Source organism: Chenopodium album, chromosome 20 (assembly GCF_948465745.1).
Source record: "Chenopodium album chromosome 20, dcCheAlbu1.1, whole genome shotgun sequence".
Taxonomy (NCBI): domain Eukaryota; kingdom Viridiplantae; phylum Streptophyta; class Magnoliopsida; order Caryophyllales; family Amaranthaceae; genus Chenopodium; species Chenopodium album.
Genome location: NC_137853.1, coordinates 40,564,478 through 40,584,416, shown reverse-complemented (window position 1 = coordinate 40,584,416; position 19,939 = coordinate 40,564,478). Strand labels below are relative to the sequence as shown.

The window sequence follows — 19,939 nt, the reverse complement described above, 5'->3', positions numbered from 1 at the left end:
AGAAAAATGCATTAATTTGAATAAACCAGAAAATATATATTTTACCCTGTTGAAATACAATTTGTGATTTCTTGCAATTTCATATTTGTTGTGCATATAAAGTAGGATGATTACTATAACCTTTAATTTGCTTTTATTATACACCCGGGTATGTAATTATCTGCTCAACGATCATTTACCATGCACATTTGTGCCGAGGCTACATATTACAATATTACATCGATCGAGGATGTATACACAACAAATAAATAAGTTTAACTTGTATAAACAACAACACAATTTTATTGGTTCATACAAACTCTAAGTCCACCTACAATAAAATTATAAAGATTGTCTTAAATCAATGCGGTACATTGTTTGCGCGTACACATTATGATATACTGTAAAGCATAGTGTAATAAAAAAGTCTTTTTCTCTATAAAATGGTAAAGATTGACTAATACTATCATAATCATTCGAGATAAATCTCAAATTCTAATAAATAAATTTGGCCGGTTTGCATAAACAAACTGTATTAATTATATTACTTAATTGCGATTACAATTATAATACTATGACTTGTAAATTTGCATAGAAAACATATGAAAAATGTAAGGTTATTTAAACAATTTTACTACTAATCCAAGGTAAATATTGGAAGATTCCTATTTTAAAATACCTAAAATTACAACATATGCACCTCGGGATACTAAAAAGAAAGAATAATTATTTATACGTAAATTGGCAAATAACAATTTATTAAGATTAATTTTTGTGAAAAAAAAATGGTTAATTAGAAATGGATCCAATAGACATCCAGATAGATACATAAATGGGGTTTGGTTTATGCCTAGCTCTTGTCGTTTAAGGATGTTGAATGTGGGAGTCTCTAATTAAAGTATAAGACTATTATTATTAATAATTAATTTAATCATATGATCTTATAACAATGGAGGGGTTAAGTTAAAGAAGAGAGGGGTTTATAATTAACCAATTTAATAATGTAGTTTGTAGGCCATTAAGGGAACATAATGTAATTAAAGTATTGATTATAATATAGTAAACCTCCCTCATCCTATGGTGTTTATAAACATGGAGGTTCTTCTTTCCTTTGGCCTTCAAAACTCCCTTAAAACAAGTAACAACTATTATCTTTTTTCATCTAAATTACAATAATTAAGCATAAACTAATTCACAAATTATAATCTAATTTAGTATCCAAATTAATTAAACAAAAATGACTGGCTCAAGTTCACCTTGTGGTGCTTGCAAGTTCTTGAGGAGGAAATGTGTGAGAGGATGTGTTTTTGCACCTTATTTCTGTCATGAACAAGGTGCTACTCATTTTGCAGCCATCCATAAGGTTTTCGGGGCGAGTAATGTGTCAAAACTCCTTGCTCATTTACCGGCTAGTGATCGTAGTGAGGCCGCCATCACCATCTCTTATGAAGCTCAAGCTAGGCTCCAAGACCCCATCTATGGGTGTGTTTCCCATATTTTTTCCCTACAACAACAGGTAATTTAATTACTATATATGTTTCGCGAGTTTGATCCTTTGTCTTATTCTGTGTCTCATCTAAAACACTAGATAAATCGCATGTGTTTGTTGTTTCTTTAATTTTTTTTGTGGCTCTTTAAAGCCCTAATTTTTGAATCAAGTGAGTAATTTATAATTTTTGATCAAAAATTATACAGGTTGTAAACTTGCAAGCACAATTAGCAGCTTTAAAGCAATTACAAGCAGCTCAAGGCTTGTTAAATGGTAATAATTCTACTCAAAACCCTAGTGAAAGATCTTCTTCTAATTACCCTCAAGATGTTCATAGTTGGTTGCAATCTGAGTACCCACAAATGGTACCTCCCTTTGATCCAAACCACCTCAACTGTAGCGCCGAATCTTCAACAATCTATGGTTCAAATAATAATCAAGGAGGATACAATAATAACCATAACTCAATGGTTTTACAAGATGATCAAGATGCTTCTTTTGCTAGCTATGAAGGATCTTCGTCTCATCACTCGGCCTCCATGGCCTCTTTAGAGTATGAGAATAAATCGAAATGGCCTTACCAAGACGCCGATGATCTTCACTCTATGGCTTTTGGCTATACTCAATATTCATTGTGAAAGGAAGCAAATTAAACAATGATTTGAGGGTTTTAAGTCTAGTTTTTATCCAATTTTTGAGATGCTACTTGCATACATCTTTGTTTTTTTTTTCTTTTTCTTTTTTTTGTTGATCAAAGCATGAGCTTTGATTACAATGATTAAAAATAGAATCCCTATATAAATCTCTCTACCTTAGAATCTAGATAAATATTTGTTAATACCTTTTAGATCGAAACCCTAATTTCGTATTATCTACCTCCTATAGTAGTGTTTTCTTATATCTTTCTGTAGCCATGGAAGATGTTAGATCAATCAATAATTATTATAATAAGAATGTGGTTTTTCATGAATTTAAGCTTTAATTAGCTTTATAATTGGATTTAATTATAAAGACCTAAAGCTTTGACTTAAGGATCTTTTTTACCTGACATCTTTTTGTCATAAAGGTTTTTCCTCATTATTTTGTTGTTAGCCCTAATCTTCCTGATATCTTCTTCAGTAATTAGCTTATTTTGGATTTAATCAGCATCATACCAAAATCTTTTGTCTATATATCATCAAAATATTTAGTTTGATGACAAAACCGATTTCGAGTAGCTTAATTAGGTGTCTGATCTAACTGATCTGAATTGTATGTACTGTAATGCTTGATCTTTGTTTCATGTGTGCTTGGTACCCCCCTGAAATTCCAAGGCTTACTTTGGTTATTAGAGACTAAATATGTATTAAGCTTTATATTAATAATTAAGGAGCTTACCAACTGCCTTTCTTTTCCAATCCATGGGAGGTTTGAAGACCTACATAGCACATAAATGATTGGGAATGTATGGTTCATTGTAAACAAGAACTAACGTATCCAATACCAGTTTATTTACGGTTTAGTATACAATACCAGTTTATTTACGGATTTCACATTGACACATATGCTCGTGTCAGACATATATATGTGTCCAATTGTCAAACTCAACTATCAAGGTTTTGGTCCAAAATCAAGTGTCCATGCCTAGGTCGAACTGTCAATATTTCAACACCCGCCTTTGAGATTTATTCTCTATCAAGAACCCGTTATTAGGCATTAATAGGCTTATGAACTCCGATCCTCTTAGCTTTGGCATGCTGTTTTTCAATTTGGTTAGGCAGCATGCATTAAATTAGACCAAAACATTAACATTAGAAAGCAAAGTATACTTTATATGCTATTAAACAATCCCAAGAAGATAACAATGAAGCTCGTTCTCCTCGTTTTGTAGGGATAATTAGAGACAAACCTAACTCCTCCTAAATTAATCTCAATGATCAATGTATTCTTGTTACTATACTATAGTATAAAAGGTAAGTAGCTAGCTCACCAGTGTGAACTAAGAAAGCACACAATCAATTTAATCCTATTGGGGAAGGTGAATTAAGAAGATAATAGCTTAATTATATTATAATTAATTGTATGATATGTGGCTTTTATTATCTTGGTAATTGGTTTTCTTAGGGATCTGCTACATTCATCTAGATGGGGGAGTTCTATAATTGTCCTTATTAGGTTTTACAAGGTCAACAGTATGTAAATTATTGGTTATGTAATTTATGTTAGGGGATGTGAATCCTATGATAAGATGCCTAGGCTTAAAAATGCTTCTTTCTTACTAAAAAGTAATCATCCCTATGCTAGATTTCTAAATAGCCACCATTTTGAAAATCTTGAATAGCTAACTTTAGATTGTCTAATTCAGAGATCGAGTTCTTTTATTTTAGTCTTAAGGTGATTTTGAACAATATGTGCACTACCCTTTTAGTTTTTTTTGGTTATAATTGTTGTACTAGAGGATCTTGAAGTACTAATTACAAAAGGGTCATCCATGCTTAATAATGTCAAGCACATAGAAATTAAATAAACCGGATTGATATCAAGATATAAAGCTATTCATATTATGTGGCCGACAAAAAAACAATCCAAAAAAGACATCATACTTTTCATCTACGCGTTTTAATAGATCTGACAAAAGTGAGTACATTAAGGGTTGTTACACAATAACTAGTAACTCTAAGGGTTTCCACCAAGTCAAAACTTTACTATAGCTAAAATGTGGCTTAGTGTTTAGTAAAAAAGTATTCTATGATAAATTTTTTAGAAGTTGATGTACTGTTTTGGAACTTTAAGATAATTTACTTAGTAGTTCATTCATTTGATAGCTAACTTCTAATACATAACAAACTAGCTACATATTCAACAACTTTTGCCGAACATGCCTTAGCTTAGAAACAATAAACTCGGATTTGTAATTGCTTTGAGTTTTAGCATGATCTAATTTCCAACTTAAGATTCTACAATCATCCAATTAAAACATCTGAAATTTCCTGGAATTTGGCATTGTGCATCCTACAATGCCATTCAAGCTCTCAGCCTACTTTCCATTTACACATTTACATAAAAAATATAACCACTTGAAAACATTAGCATATAATTTTTATGTAGATACTTAATTAAACTGAAACATTCAAAGAAAAAAAGTAAATTAACCTAAAAGTTTGGACATAAAGGAGGAAAAACTGGAAGATGTACAATTCTTTTGTCTATATAAATCTAACTCTAATTGCTCATATACCTCCAAGAACAGAAATTATCTTGCTAAAATAATTACGATTATTTTCAACATTAACATCAACATCAAGCAATCAAATTAAACCATACCATGTTTTCCAATCACGCGGCGAATTCATTTCCTTTAGCTAGCTGTTTAAGAAAAGATTAAAAGAAAGAAGAAAATATTAATCAAAGTTAATTACTTAACCATTGAATTGAAAAATCTTAATTAATTAAAGCATAGTAACCTTTTTGTCTTTTTGCTTGGTTTAGTAATGCTGAAATAAGCCTTTGATCTGACCATGAATACAAAACCTTCAACTTGATGAATTTTGTAAACTTTGACAAAATAAATGAAGTTTGTAAATTAAAAGAAGATTATATATATATAAAAATATTGTAAGCTAGGTATAATATTATGATATGAGAGTGTATAATGCTAGGGTTATCTAGTGGCAGAAATTGGGCAACTATGAGTGGTGCTGGTTTAAACACGGCGCTCGCAATAAAATCCAAACAAAAAGCAACATTATAAGTTTGGAATATAACGTTACAAAGCCCTAATTCTTAACAAAAAGTGATTTTTGTTACATAAAAGAAGATACTACCAATTAACGGATAAATAATTGTAGGGTTTGTGCGTGTATATATGCTCTTCAAATAAACCGGTAAGGTCCCTATTTTATAATGTTGACAAGACTTTCTTAACGAATTCATTTTTGATGCGGATGTAAACTAGTTTAATAGCAATTGTTAAAATTTTCCCTTTTTACGGAGTAATGTTTTTGTCTTCTTGGGAGATATAATCATATCATATACTAAGTCAGTAAATTACTTGGTTAAAGTCTTAAAGTGATGATTAAAATCCAAATCTTATGCTCATTGTATGCCATTTGTATTCCTTTCATTTTATCATAAGCTCTATCCTTTAAAATGGAGTACAAAATCTATGCACGCACACGTTAAAAAAAATAAATAAATAAAAAAATAAAATAAAATAAAAAAAATTCAAGTGTCTCACAATAAACCTATATGGCTATATTCCATTAAAAAAAAAAAAAAAAACCCTATATGGCTATATGCAAATATACAATATACTACATACTTGAATGCTAATTATATTGATTGGAAAAGTTATGTATATGGTGGTACCCATTACATGTGGTACTTGTGACTTGAGATTCAATCTCGTCTAAAAGTCGGATACAATACTAAATTTTGTTACATATATTCAAACATTATGGTTACCTTAAGTGTGTGAAATGCTATACAACAAGATTCAATTGTCAACTATGTCCAATTAATTTAACTAATATTTTATGGAAGAATTAACTTATGCATGTTTATACTTTCATCCCCTAGATTAACTCTAGCATATACATTTTTTTTAAACTAATACTCTAAATTTAAAGTACATCTAAGTCTCCTTATCACATCTACTTACTTCGTATTATTTTTCAGTGAACTAATACCCCCGGTCAAACCGATGCACTTACAAAAACAGAGGGAGTAGGAAAAAGTGTGGCTACATTTTTTTAACTTTCTCTAATTTTTTTTTTTTTTTTTTTTATAAAAAAAAATCCAAATATGGGGTATGATTCCAGCATTCTTAGGCTTGTGGATCAATGGGTCCATCTTTAAATTGGATCATACTATTCATCTTATTATGTAATTGAGGCCTTCGTAGCAATGTAATATGGCCCAACAGCAACAATTACCCAAAAAAAAAAAAGATGCAAAAAAATGCGGTGAGCGTGGATCGAACACGCGACCTTCAGATCTTCAGTCTGACGCTCTCCCAACTGAGCTATCCCCGCTTTGTTGACTTTTTACTGCTTTAATTTTAATTATTCTAAACACAAAGTGTTGCTTAATAACCGGTTATTATATTCTACTGGTTATGGACCTAGACTATTAATCTACTGGGCCATTTCATAGGGCCATAATTGAATTTATGGGCTTATGTTAGTTCAACCCAACTTTTTTTTTTGGGCTGTTGAGGGGATACTACATAATTTAAGGTGTAAACTAATGTTTGGTGCACCAAAGGGTTTGTTTGCTCATTTGATTATAAAATGAGTAAACAATATCCTTGAGTTCACCGGACAACCGGGTGTATACAACAATTTTTACATAAACAAATATTAATAGTCTTGTTAGAGTATAATACATACTCTTGAACATCAACCATTAGTTTAAGCTTTTGGTTGAGATGATCCTTTAATCAGTCTAAACTAATAAAAGTAGTATCACATGGATTTTTTTTACTAAGGTGTAAGCTTTTGTTGGTGGCATCATTGCATAATTTTTTTTTTTTTAAAAAAATATGAATATAAACATAATAATAGCCAAAGTTTAATGTTGCGAGGAGTACAACTTTTAAAGAATGGTGAACATAGTTTTTTTTTTTTTTTTTTTTTTTTTTTTTTTTTTTTTTTTCCCTGATCAAGAAACACCAATTTACATGACTAGAATTAACCCATTACTACTAAAAAAGTAAAAAAATAAAGTAAAATTGATACACCCAAATCATCATTTGCAAACTACAAAAAATAAAACTAGTAAAAAGAAATAAAGTAATCTACTTCCTCTCTATTCCGTAATCCCTAGCTAGTAAGCTTCAAGCAGTTGCAACCAAAGTTAGAAGCTTTGAGCATTGGAGCAACAAAGTCAACCAACCCAAAATACAAAAAGTCAACCAAACATTATCGTAAGAAACACTACCATTTCACATATCCCCACTTTTTTTCTATCACCATAATTTGTCCTTTTTACCTGAATTCTTCCAACCCGTTTGACATTTCATTTTTATTACAGAAATGGACAAGAGAAATGCTTATATTTTGTTATCAAAAAATATCAAAAGAAGAGAAAAGCTTTTTATCTAACGTAATTTGCTTAACTAGGGTGGCTTTTTCATTTGTCACACCTAATTAATATGGTCATTTCTCACATAAATTATGAATTAATGATCACAGATCTTAACCCTTATATATAAATATTGATTGAATAGATAATAATTATAGCAACATATTATGTATCCGTTCAAATAAATTGATATTGAGAGTATCACATACGTAGTAAATACACGTATATATATCAATCACTAGCGAGAGCTCTCGCTGATGATGAGATTATTGATTAAGTCAAAACTATTTAAGTAATGATATTTATGAAAAAGTACCATGTTCTATAAGATCATAAGCGATTTATCTTATATATATATAGTTTCTCATCACATACTTCGTATCAATCACAAATTTGCTACAACTCTATTAGCTTAGTACCTATTTATTTTGTCATTTCGGTTTAATTTTTACAATTTTAGTACCAATTTTTGCATCAAAAATATTAGATTAACCTAAACAAATTTTACATCAAAATTATTAAATTAACCTAGGCCAACAAAAAAAATGGAAAAAAATAAAAAATAAAGAAGGAATGGGACAGTGGGACATGCAAATTACAAAGGCATACAACTTACAAGTACTTCCTAAATGTATTGACGACTTTAACAGACACACTTACCACTTTCTTTCTTTCTTTTTTTGTAGTTGAAGACTACTTTCTTCCCTCTTTCTAAACCAATCTATTACTTCCATATCTTTATGCTTACGACTCTTCTTCCTTTCTTTTTGAGTTCTAAACTCTAAAGACTAAAGTATGTCCCTCCTTTTTCTCATTAGACTACGTACAAATTTTTCATCTTGACTACTTCGTATAATTCTATCGTACTCTTACTCTTAGAATATTCGATTACTCAATGATAACATGAATTATTTGTAACCCTATATGTAGTCCTAATTCCTAAAGGCTAGATTTTTCAAGAATTTGTAACATAATTACGTTTTATTTGCATTTAGTGCTTCCACTGCCTTTTATACTTTATTTGCATCTAAGGTGTAACACTTCCTTTCAAGATTAGGTACCCTAATAATTCATCCAATCATTGTAAGGTAACATATATATATATGGTTTCAAAAAAAAAAAAAAAAAAAAAAAAAAACATGTATGTACTGATTTTAGCACTATTCACATACACTTCTTCAATCACATTTTGTGATCTATACGTGACGAAAACTCTAATCGATTTGAGTACAGTCTTAATTAGATAGATTTGTTTTGATAATTGATTAATTAATATATAGCTTTCAAAGTGCATTTGATGTGGGCCAATTATAAGCGAAAAACACCAATTCAAGTTGTAAACAAATACGACGAATTAATTTGGAGTTTTTGGACCCAACACTTTATTTTCCGTTTGCTTGTCTTTCCTTTATCTCATGTGATGATCATTTGTTTAATATTAAGAGTGATGTATGAAGATGGTCAGCTTGTTTGACTATAATCAACGTTTTAAACTTTATTTTAAGGTGCTAAAGTTTATGGGCTCGAAAAGATTAACTATTTAGTCAATTGCACTTTTTCTCATTGTAATCATCCATTATTTGATTTAATTGCAATTAGATTCAACAATTCCACTCCTAATTATACCAAATTAATAACAAATTACGAGATCTATATAAGTTTTTTCCTTAAAAGTATAGTGGTCAAAATTGCAAGGACCACCACATATGATAATATATTAATATGTAGATATTTTACTAGCATACCCAAAATATATACCTATAAGAAGAGAAACTTCAATATATGTAGTGTTAATGTGTAAATATTGGTGTGCCCTTTAATCCTTTATCTTAGCTTCTTATAATTTCATGTGTATTGTATTTAGTTTATCATGGTGCAAATGAAGTATGTGCAAGGCCCCTAGCTAATGAGAAACATTCAAATAATGCAAAGGGGATAATGGAGCGAGGGAAATTAGACTTGATATAATTGACTAGCATTGACCTATTCATCTGACTTGAACTGACTCGATTCATCAAATTGATAAATTGAAGCGTAACGGAAAATAAAGTACCTCAAAATAACTTGGTTAGAAATTGTATCTTTTTCCCTAATCTACTTATTTTGCACTGTAAGCTTTGTGTGCTTTCGGAATAATAATAATGCACATCACGCACTTGAGTTTGAGTTTTAGGTGAAGCACTTGTATAAAAATACTTATGTTGCAAAATTCCTTATTTAAATAAAAATAAATTTGATGAGTTTGATTTCTTCACGGACAGTCAAATTAAAATTTTAACGAATTATATTTGGAGAAGCTGCCGAAGCTCCTTACGTTTTGATGTAGGCTTGTGCTTTCAATTAAGGGGACAATTTGTCCATCTATTTGACAACAAATGTGATTACATACTTAATTTCTTAGTAAAAGATATAAATAAATATTTAGATGTCTTAATTATATATTGGGTAAACCTACTTATTCAAACATATTTGCTCAAGGCAAAGTTGGGGTCCACTTAAATACTAACTCTCTAGAAATTTGGCATTAGCTTAATGGTCACAATTATAACTTTTGCCTCCTTACTAATCCATAATTAGTGAGTTAATCAACGTAGTGTCATCATTTAAACTCGTACGTGGACACTAATTATATTTAATTTTATAAAAATTTAAAAATGTTTCTAAGAATAAACTTTTTGGGCTTGCTAATATACACTAGTAATATAGTAATATGGACAGCTACTATGTTGGACTTGCGATTTGGAAAAAGGACACGGATGGGTTAAACGTATCTCAATAAACATACGTGTGATTAATTAACTATACTAATTGCTTTGTTTAGCTTAGATATTAGAAGCAATCATTATAGAACCTCCCTTCTTCCTACTTTTCAATGGAGGCAATTTTATTAACTTTTTCCCATCCATTGTATTCCCTCCGGTATTTTTAGTTGTATCATATCACTTTACAAATTACAGACTCCTACATAATTTTTGGAGCTGATCAGAGGTTGAGAGAGTTTATTAACTCAACAACATACATAATTTTTTATATCGACCTGTCCCATTATATTGCACCGATCAAGTAGCTTAATAGATAACACCATTTTTTAGCAATTGAGGGTATTGTCTTGACTTGCCTTATGACCAAAGCAAATTAAGCAATGGACCGATGGAAGACCTAGGAATTGAAAGGCAAGGCCGCCAAGCCAAGGTATGTAGTAATAAGACCAATTAGAAAAGACGAGGGAAGGCTAAAACATGATAATTAGTTTAAGTGAGTAATTTAAACACACAAAAGAAATCAACTCCATCGCACCTCTTAGAACCCTTATAAAAAGGCACTAGCCTTTGATTAATTTGTAAAATGAATAGCACTATTTATGTCTGAAGAATTGTTAATTATGAGCACATAAGACAAGTTAGGATTCAAATAGCTAATTAGCTAAATACTTCATAGTATGAGTTGGTTACTACTTACTACTAGTCTACTACAAATTTGCACTGTGATATATAGTGTACTGGATTTGTTATATATATCGTTTATTAAGTGGTAATTAAATATGTTAAGTGGTAATTATAAATTTATATAGTAGTACGCGTAAGTAATGCAATATATCATGCTATTGATTTGATAAGAAATATTTCGAATCACATAAGAAAATAGGGAAATTTATTAAGAGCTTTTAGGCCATACGTACATACTAAAATCCCCTCTTCTAATAGTATTTGACCCATGTATGTGTTGCATGCTTTAGCTTGTAACGTTGTTTTTTTTGTATTGTCTTATTTTAAGCATTCTCATGTTTTTGGTTGGTAGGCTAAATGTATCCTTAATATTGGAGGACAACCAGATTTTGGTGTAAGTAATTATCAAGTGTTGTATAATGTAATGGAAGTCATTGTGGACGACAAAGTTAAGATGAACTTGTACACTTGTTCTAATTAAACAAAGGAGGTTGAGCAATATTTACTGGTTTTGGTAAAGGATCACCGGAGACGAAAAGGTGCATGGTGATGTGACAAAGATAGGAGGTCGATAATATAACATGTAGAATAACATATTTAAATGTAAATCGTCTTTGTTTTCTCAGATGTATAGAATAGCTGTATATGATACCATATTTAGTTTGCTATAAAAATCAGCAAGTTTTCATTCGTTATAATAATATTATGAAATTACTCTAACACTCAATTAATTAGAGTAGGTGGATAAGACAATAAATATACCATAATGAAGCTATAGAACAACTAAACAAGATTTGATAGCATAATGAACATTTCCATTAGCCTATTGATTAAAAAATTTCTTACTCCAGATGATAATTAAGTTGTTGATCAATTAATAGTACAAGTATATATTAGAAACAAAATAATAGTCCAACTAAAAAACAAAAGCAAAAACAAAATGCCTCAAATTTGGGTTTGCCTCATTTTATAATATGCCAAACATATTTTTTTATACTAAGTACTAAAATTAGCTCCTCTGACAATCCCCTGTATTTACAATCATTTGTGGGATTAGAGTCATAAACCACCACCATTATATTTTTCTTTTTTCCTCTCTATTTCTTTTAAAAAAAAATAAAAAAAAAGACAAGAAATAAATTTATTAAAAAAAAAAAACTAATTTCTCATCATCCTAAGGGCCAATTCTTGAAGCTCACCCATGTCATTATGGGACCTTTTCTTTCCAATAATACCCTCCGATTTCGCCGAAATTACACCACCATAGTCTTGCATTGCCATTATCATCATTTCTTGATGATCATGACCAACATTTTGTTGGTCAATTGAGTCTAATGAACTTTGTGGTGATATTGGATTGTTGTTATTATTAATACTAGTACTATTATTATTCATATAACTATGATTATGATTATTACTAATATTATTGTTGTTAACTCTTGTTGTTGTTGGGCAGCTTTGTGTTTGAAAAACTGATGATGTTTGAATGGTTGGATAATTGTGACTGTTATTCCCTTGTATTGCTGTTGTTGCTGCTGTTGCTGTTGCTGTTGTCCATTGGGTTTCCATGCTGTTTCTGTTGTCAACTAAGTTGTTGGCTAGTTGTGCCTTCACTTGTACAAGTTGTGCTTGTAAATATGCAACCTATACATACATTATATCAAAAACCAATGAGATTCAATATGACAATATATACATAATAACATGAATGTATGTATAAATCCTCTAAAACATTTCACTGCGAGTATATTCATCACTACATAACTTGGGTTTTCGAATTTCAAATTGAGTCCTTTATAGGGGTTAAGGGTTTGTTCTTATTGACTGAACTGAGCTGAACTGAACTTATTAGAGATAAACTGAACTAAACTGAACTGAATATTTTATGAGAGAAGGAAATTAGGAGCTGAATTGAACCGAACTTATTAGAGCTAAACTGAACTGAAAATAATCGTATGAGAACATACCCTAAGTAATTAGACCTTCATGTTAATTATAGTTTGACCATTATGTTTTTTTTGAAGAATTATATTATGTATAATGCATGTGTAATTTTTTAGAATTATGATTAAATTTTTAGACAAGGAATGTTTAAGGCCAGGATGTAAGACTAGGGAATGTGAAGTGAATTTGTTTGCGTATTCTGAAAATGCATTACTTCCTACAATTAATTTAGAACTTAATATAAAAAATAAAAAAAAAAATAAAAAGGGAAAGAAAGAAAAGAAAACTATGATTGCTCTTCCAAAATGTTGAATTAGCATGATTTTAACCCAATAGTAATCAATTACTTACAAAATGATTATAGGAGTTTTACCTCAAAAAAAAAAAAAAAAAAAAAAAAAAAAAAAAGAAAAGAAAGAAAGATGGTTATAGGAGTTTTAGATTTTACTAAATATTTGTGGGTGTTATATGATGATAAACATAAATTCTTAGCTTGTTACCTGTTGTTGCAAAGCAAAGATGTGAGCAACACAACCGTAAACCGGGTCACGGATCCGGGCTTGGGCTTCATAAGCAATGGTAACAACAGCCTCACAACGGTCATGCACAGGAAGATGCAAAAGGAGTTTAGACACATTACTAGCTCCAAACACCTTATGTATGGCAGCGAAACGGGCCGGTCCTTGTTCGGAACAAAAATACGGGGCGAAAATGCAATCGGATGCGCATTTTCGCCTTAAGAACTTACATGCTCCACAAGGAGATCCTGCCCCTGCTGCCATACTCACTTGATGAGAAGAAGAAAAAGAAGCAATTTTTAAGTTAGGGAAAAAAGAGAGTTCTCTAAGAAGATTTTATTTTGGAAGAGAGGGGTTTTTAAGCACACGGGTGTACTAGGAAATGGTGCAAAAATAAGGGGGGTTTGGTGTGTGTGTGATGTACTAGTACTAGAACTACTAATTAGTAGCTTAAGAAGTGGGGCTGGGTCATAATAAGAGGGGGATATATATGAAGAAAAAGTATGGTATTAGACTATTATTAGAGGGTCCCCTTAATGTAGGGTTCTATGGAAACATTTGGTATTGGTTTTGTATAAATTATAATTTGTGAACTATAGTTTTTCTAATCTTTATATCTCTCAAAGGGTTTCGTCTGAGATCAAGTTAGGTTTGAATGCGTACAATTTTTCTTTTGAGACAGAATATGGTGGATATTTATTTTTTTGATGTGTAATGTAACGATTGTCTATTATTTTATATCAGACCTTTGAATAATGATATTTAGAATAAATTGACAAATAATTATCGAGTTATTGATTTATGAAGTACTTGTTAATTTAACAAAGAGATAATAATACAAAGGGAGTGGAGTAATAATTAAGTAATGCATAAAATATAAAAAAATGGGGTTGGACTGATGAGTGAGTGATTGACCGTTGAGTATACTTTGTAATAGCAAGTAGTACAATTAGTAGTATTATTATTGTTAGATAATGATGTAAGATTGGATTAATTAAATAATGGTGGTGTAGTTTAATTTAAGGGCATGATATGGGTAGTGAATATAAAAATAGAAGTGTACTAAGTTTGATTTAGAGGTCTTCTTTCACTTCATTTTTCCGCCGAACGCCGCACCTGGGAAACTGCTGTCATTTGTTTGTTTTCTGGCCATCGTCCACTTACACGTGTCACTATACCATTTTTTTTACCATGTTTTTTTGTTTTTCAATAGTAAAATTAAATTTATGAATAATAAAACAAAGTATTACTCTTTAGTACTCTTTGCGGTATATTTTTTTTACTTAACTAAAATCATTGATAAAAGTATTATCCATGAGTTATTTCAAAATCTCGAGTAATGTGGACTGTTTTCACATTTCAGGTATGTCAAGTATCTCGTTTGTAGGAAATTTTTAAAGTTGTATAAGTCCTTAGCTTTTTCATGGATTTAGTAGTGCATGTTATCGGTAAGTTACACTTAAAAAGGATAAATTATTAAAGAAATTCAAAAACGAGTCACATATAATTGTACTGGATAAGGATGTAACTCATGTAAGCGATCTATTTCCTTTCTTTGTGTTATTTACTTGGAAAACACATTTATAAGTGTTAGTGATGTAGTCTAAGCTAATCCTTCAAACTTCAACGAATCAACGATCAAAAGAAAATTTGTGAATCTTTTGACCTTGGAATGAAACATGTATTGGTGAAACAACTATTTTTAAATTGAAAAGTTTGTGATTAAGTGCTTTGATTTCTTTCCGCTTTCTGCCCATATTTTTTAAGCCAAAGTGGGTCATTAGTCACTAAGATTATAAAGCTAATTAAAATTATTAGATGTAACTATAATGTGAGTACTAATGTATATTAACAAGAAACATTGTAATAAATAAGGAAAGTTGTCCGTAAAATAAATTACATTGGAAATAAGTGTTGCTTTTGAGCACTCACTTAAATTTGTAACCTCATTAAGCCTCGTCCCAATGTCTGGGAGTCAGCTATTGCTCGATGGAATTTTGAGCACCTATTTATTGCTACCATGCTTTTCCTTTATTACGCAGTTACTACCACTTTACTAGACAATCAAATGAACAATCAAATAATTAGACAATAATTAATACGAGTATGATCCAAATCAAACATAAAAAAAAAAATTATAAAAAAAAAAAAGATCAAACCATTCATTTGTCACCTCTACTAACGCCTAGTATGGTGATGAGAGTTGTCAAATAATTTGACATTGTATGTGTACATAAATTTTATTAGGTGTTATTGTATACGTAGGGCCTATTCTCTTCAAATTATTTTCAGTTTATCAGTTCAGTTTAGTTCTTAATATCCTCCTCTCATAAAATATTCAATTCATTTCAGTTCAGTTCAGCACAGTTCGGTCAATCAGATGAGGTCCATAATGTGGAAATGTAAACTTATATTCGAATCATGTGGATTGTTCCATATGAAATAACACAAGTAAGATGACTACCATATAACTCTACTAGCTAGGTTTCCACTTAGCATTTGTATGTGATTGACATCCTAATTTACCCCATCTCAGTGACCAGGGTCCATAGAAGAATTTGCGCACAAGCAGGCCCTCTTGGACCGGGAAGTCTTTTCCGAAACACATCATGATATATGATCTTGATATTCTTGATTTATAGTAGCCCACATATTGATGAAATTCTAAAATAGTAAGCAACATGATCATGATTAGAATGATATGAATATTTGTTTGTACACACTACTACAGTACCATTTTTCAAGAAGATAGAAGGGTTTTTTTTTTTTTTTTTCCATGGTCTAAGTATAAGGAATTGGATGAACAAAATTAATCCAAAGATACACTCGAAAGAACATGATAAATAAAATCAACAGAACATAAAACTCGAAGAGGAGGCCCAAGTTTATCACACAAACAAACGAAAAATCTTAATGGCAAATTTGTGATTACAACCTTAGATTTATGTGTCAACTCTATAAGAATAAAAACAAAGTACATAAATTAAAGATGAACACTAATGTCATATAATGTGGTACTACTTATGGCATTCTCCTAATTTTGGCGAGACAATTGTCAACAGGTCTTGAGATTGGTAAGTATTTTACAGGACATCCAGGATCAATTCTCTCTAACCTGCACATCAAGCATTACTAGTAAAATCTTCTGCAGTAGCGGCGAAAGCCAATCAAAACAACATTAACAAACTAAATATGAGAATTAGTATGAGAATTAGAACCAATCATACTTGTAGTTAAGGAGGAAGTAGTGAAGGAAGATACAGACTTCAAGTTTGGCTAAATCGCGGCCAGGACACATCCTACTTCCTGCTCCAAACGGAATGAAATTTGCTCTTACTTTTGGATCCTACGCAAAAAAAAAAAAAAAAAACGCAATCTTAGATTATTGTAAACTTTATTACTACCTCTGTTACAGGTTATGTGCAACGATTAGACATATTCTCTCTTTGCTTTATGTCAAATCGTTGCACATAACCTGTAACGGAGGTAGTATATATATGAATCAAATTTGGAGCTGAGATATATATTGATTGATGTATAGTACTTACATCCCATCTAGAAGGGTTAAATTCCTTAGAATTGTGAAATTTATCAGAATCTAAGTGAGCACTTCTAAGCCAGGGCAATATCCTCCAACCCTTAGGTACAGTAAAACCTTTATCAAGCAAACAAAATTATATCACTTCACTTATATGTCATATACATAGCTGTATCTGATCTAAAGAATTTTCGGTAGCACTAACCATTGATTTTGACATCCTTGGTTGCCTCTCGAAAAAGTGTAAATGAGATGTTAACAACACGTAGTGTCTCATCAATGATCTTAAAGGAACCGTAAACATAATTTTGGTTAGTCATTATTAAAATTATACCATTTTTGCTTCCATTTGTTTGTTTAATTATATTGTTGATCATGTACAATACCTTGGATAGATACTCCATTTGTCTGGTCTCTTTCAATGTCAGTCCTTTCTGATTTGGCGGCCGTTTGCTTACAATATGCTCTTGTTCTTCCTGGTATCATATGGCAAAAATCAATAACTTCAATTCTAAATACAAAGAAAATTTGAACATGTATGTTGAAAGTTGAGATACTTGTGTAGTCGTATATATGTTACAAATAAGGCATAGTGTGACACTGACCTTGGCTTTTTGGAAGACCTCGGGATGATCTTGTAAGAGCACAACTGCCCACATAGCTGCATGACCAGAAGATTCATGTCCGGCATTTAAAAACATGATGATTAAGTCTACAATCTCCTCATCGCTCAATTTACCCCCATTCTCATCTTCGATTCCCATCAACATATCAAGCATATCCTTGTTTTTAACTAGTCTATTTGCCAATTGTTCTAGCCTTCTTGTATCTACGACCCCCTGAAATATTTTCTGCAAGTTCTTCCTAGCCTGATTCGAAAATTACAGATTAAAAAAAACTCGAGTTGAGAGTGAAGTTCGACAAGGATACTAAAAAATCCAGAGTTTACTAACCTTAAGGGCATTGTGATAAGCAAAGCCCGGTAGGTCAATAGCCATAGACTTAAGTCCATGATTCAGAGTAGTGTACTCCTTTTCCAAGGCCTCCATGATGGTATGATCAGTACTCGTCTCACCCACCATAACATACATGATCACCTTGAAGGCAATCTTCCTCATCTCAGTCAAGAACTCGATTGGTCTCGACATGCCAGCCCATTCCTCAAGTGAAGTGATTGTGATTTGTTCAATGTGCTTGAGGTAAATGGACAATGCCTCTTGGCCACTAAGGGCAGCCGTGGTAAGCCTTCGAAGTCGCTTATGTTCTTCCGGTGTGATACCGTGAAATGCCTTTTTCCCCATGAGTTTGGTGATTGATTCAGGGAAACCAGGCCCAAAAGTTGCATCATCTGATAAAACTTTTTTGCAGGATTCAGGTGTTGTTACAATGACACAGGGTTTTCCAAACATTACAGCTCTGTATATTCCTGTACGCCCAAATCTGTAAATTTTTATCCAAGTAACATGTTAATTGTATATTCAATAATAGATTAGAATAAGTCCACTTATCTTATAATCAAATTTACAATAGGAAATTTTACAAAAAACCACTTTTTATAAGCATTTTTTGCAAGAAACCACCTTATAATTTTTTTTTTTGCAAAGACACACCTTAATCAAATTTTTTTTTTTTTTTTCACAACCATTCCGGCGTTGACTACGCCATTTGCACCCACGAAACTGACAGTGGAGGGGAGAAGGGTGGCTAGGGTTTAGAGGAGGGTTTAGGGTGGTTAACGTCGTTAAAGGGGTGAGCTTAGGGTGGTCAACGCCATAAAAGGGGGTGTGTTTATGGTGGTCAACGCCATAAAGGGTGGTTTTGTGGGTGGGGCTTAGGAGGGAGGTGGTTTCGTGGGTGGGGCTGGGGAGAGAGGTGGTTTTGTGGGTAGATTGTGGTAGTCAACGCCGGAAAATGGGGTCAAATCTCATTTTCCGATATAAAGGTATAGATTTGCAAAAAAAAATTTGATTAAGGTGTGTCATTGCAAAAAAAAATTTATTAGGTGGTTTCTTGTAAAAAATTGCTTATAAAAAATGGATTTTTGCAAAATTTTCTTTACAATATGTTACATAAATTTTTATTTTTTATTTTTTTATTTTTATTTGTGTGTGTGTGTATAGAGCCACAAGGGTGGGTGAGAATCGATCCAAGGATCACCTAAAACCGGGAGGGAAGCTTTAACCACTTGAGCTAACCCTTACATAATCTATGTACAACATTTAACTTAACTAAGGGATATCCGAAACATGAATACGCACAAAACAACAAGAGTAACCAAACAATAGAAAAATCGAGTTAGAGTGACAAAGAGAAACCTTTCGACAAGGGTGGAAATGAAGGAATCCGGGTTATCGGACTTAAAAGCCTTAAGGAAAGATAATTGAGTGCCAATGAAAGGCCATCCCATATCACCAGGAGGAAGTTGTCCTTTCATTTTGCCTAAACTCCTCACATAAAACCACTCATTTGCATTTTTTAGGAGCCCAAAAAATGCCAATAAACCTCCTAAAATAACACTCAACACCATCCAAACTGAATCCATTTAATTTCCCACAATCAAGAAGTTGGAAATATTTTTTTGTTTGATGAATTTTTTTTCAATTGAAGAAAATTAGTTCATATAAGATGATTGGTTTTCTTTTTAAGTTGTAACTTGAAATTATGTTCAATATATGTTACACGTATTTATAGTTAAGAAACATATACTATTGTAGAATATTTTTTTATATGTAACATATGCTTGTAATTCTAGTATCAAATATATATAGATATGGTGACAATGGTGTATACTCCGTATTATTTATTATATGTTTGTGACATACAATACATAAAAGTATAAAACATATGAAAGTACTCAAAATCTTTAAATTTTAGAATTTTAAAACAATTGAATATAATCGAATACATTACGATCTTGGATGATTTGGGTGGAATTTATAATTAATAATTAGATTTTATAAGG

General features: G+C 31.4%; 3 protein-coding genes and 1 non-coding gene across 4 annotated transcripts; 1 reads left to right on the top strand and 3 right to left on the bottom strand.

Moving 5' to 3' along the window:
• The first annotated feature begins 1,216 nt into the window (after nucleotides 1-1,216).
• LOC145599461 (LOB domain-containing protein 31-like) lies at nucleotides 1,217-2,276 on the top strand. The gene is made up of 2 exons (XM_081655842.1): nucleotides 1,217-1,495; nucleotides 1,675-2,276. The coding sequence occupies exons 1-2, from the start codon at nucleotides 1,217-1,219 to the stop codon at nucleotides 2,104-2,106; spliced, it is 711 nt and encodes a 236-aa protein (XP_081511968.1). The 3' UTR covers nucleotides 2,107-2,276.
• Nucleotides 2,277-6,407: 4,131 nt separating this feature from the next.
• Nucleotides 6,408-6,480, bottom strand: TRNAF-GAA (transfer RNA phenylalanine (anticodon GAA)). The gene has a single exon. It is a non-coding gene; the product is annotated as a tRNA-Phe (tRNA).
• Nucleotides 6,481-12,089: 5,609 nt separating this feature from the next.
• LOC145599298 (LOB domain-containing protein 16-like) lies at nucleotides 12,090-13,707 on the bottom strand. Its single transcript, XM_081655694.1, has 2 exons — nucleotides 13,422-13,707; nucleotides 12,090-12,621 (listed from the first exon to the last, which is right to left on the bottom strand). The coding sequence occupies exons 1-2, from the start codon at nucleotides 13,701-13,703 to the stop codon at nucleotides 12,136-12,138; spliced, it is 768 nt and encodes a 255-aa protein (XP_081511820.1). The 5' UTR covers nucleotides 13,704-13,707; the 3' UTR covers nucleotides 12,090-12,135.
• Nucleotides 13,708-16,460: 2,753 nt separating this feature from the next.
• LOC145597244 (ent-kaurenoic acid oxidase 2-like) lies at nucleotides 16,461-19,519 on the bottom strand. Its single transcript, XM_081653390.1, has 8 exons — nucleotides 19,293-19,519; nucleotides 17,931-18,417; nucleotides 17,583-17,846; nucleotides 17,364-17,453; nucleotides 17,183-17,261; nucleotides 16,988-17,094; nucleotides 16,667-16,785; nucleotides 16,461-16,554 (listed from the first exon to the last, which is right to left on the bottom strand). The coding sequence occupies exons 1-8, from the start codon at nucleotides 19,517-19,519 to the stop codon at nucleotides 16,461-16,463; spliced, it is 1,467 nt and encodes a 488-aa protein (XP_081509516.1).
• Nucleotides 19,520-19,939: the final 420 nt, after the last annotated feature.

Coding starts and splice junctions, on each gene's coding strand:
- LOC145599461 (XM_081655842.1), top strand. CDS start 1,217: ATGACTGGCTCAAGTTCACCTTGTGGTGCTTGCAAGTTCTTGAGGAGG. Junction 1,496..1,674: donor TTTTTTCCCTACAACAACAG/GTAATTTAATTA, acceptor AAAATTATACAG/GTTGTAAACTTGCAAGCACA.
- LOC145599298 (XM_081655694.1), bottom strand. CDS start 13,703: ATGGCAGCAGGGGCAGGATCTCCTTGTGGAGCATGTAAGTTCTTAAGG. Junction 12,622..13,421: donor TCTTTGCTTTGCAACAACAG/GTAACAAGCTAA, acceptor ATGTATGTATAG/GTTGCATATTTACAAGCACA.
- LOC145597244 (XM_081653390.1), bottom strand. CDS start 19,519: ATGGATTCAGTTTGGATGGTGTTGAGTGTTATTTTAGGAGGTTTATTG. Junction 17,454..17,582: donor AGGTCTTCCAAAAAGCCAAG/GTCAGTGTCACA, acceptor ATATGATACCAG/GAAGAACAAGAGCATATTGT. Junction 16,786..16,987: donor TTAACCCTTCTAGATGGGAT/GTAAGTACTATA, acceptor TTTTTTGCGTAG/GATCCAAAAGTAAGAGCAAA.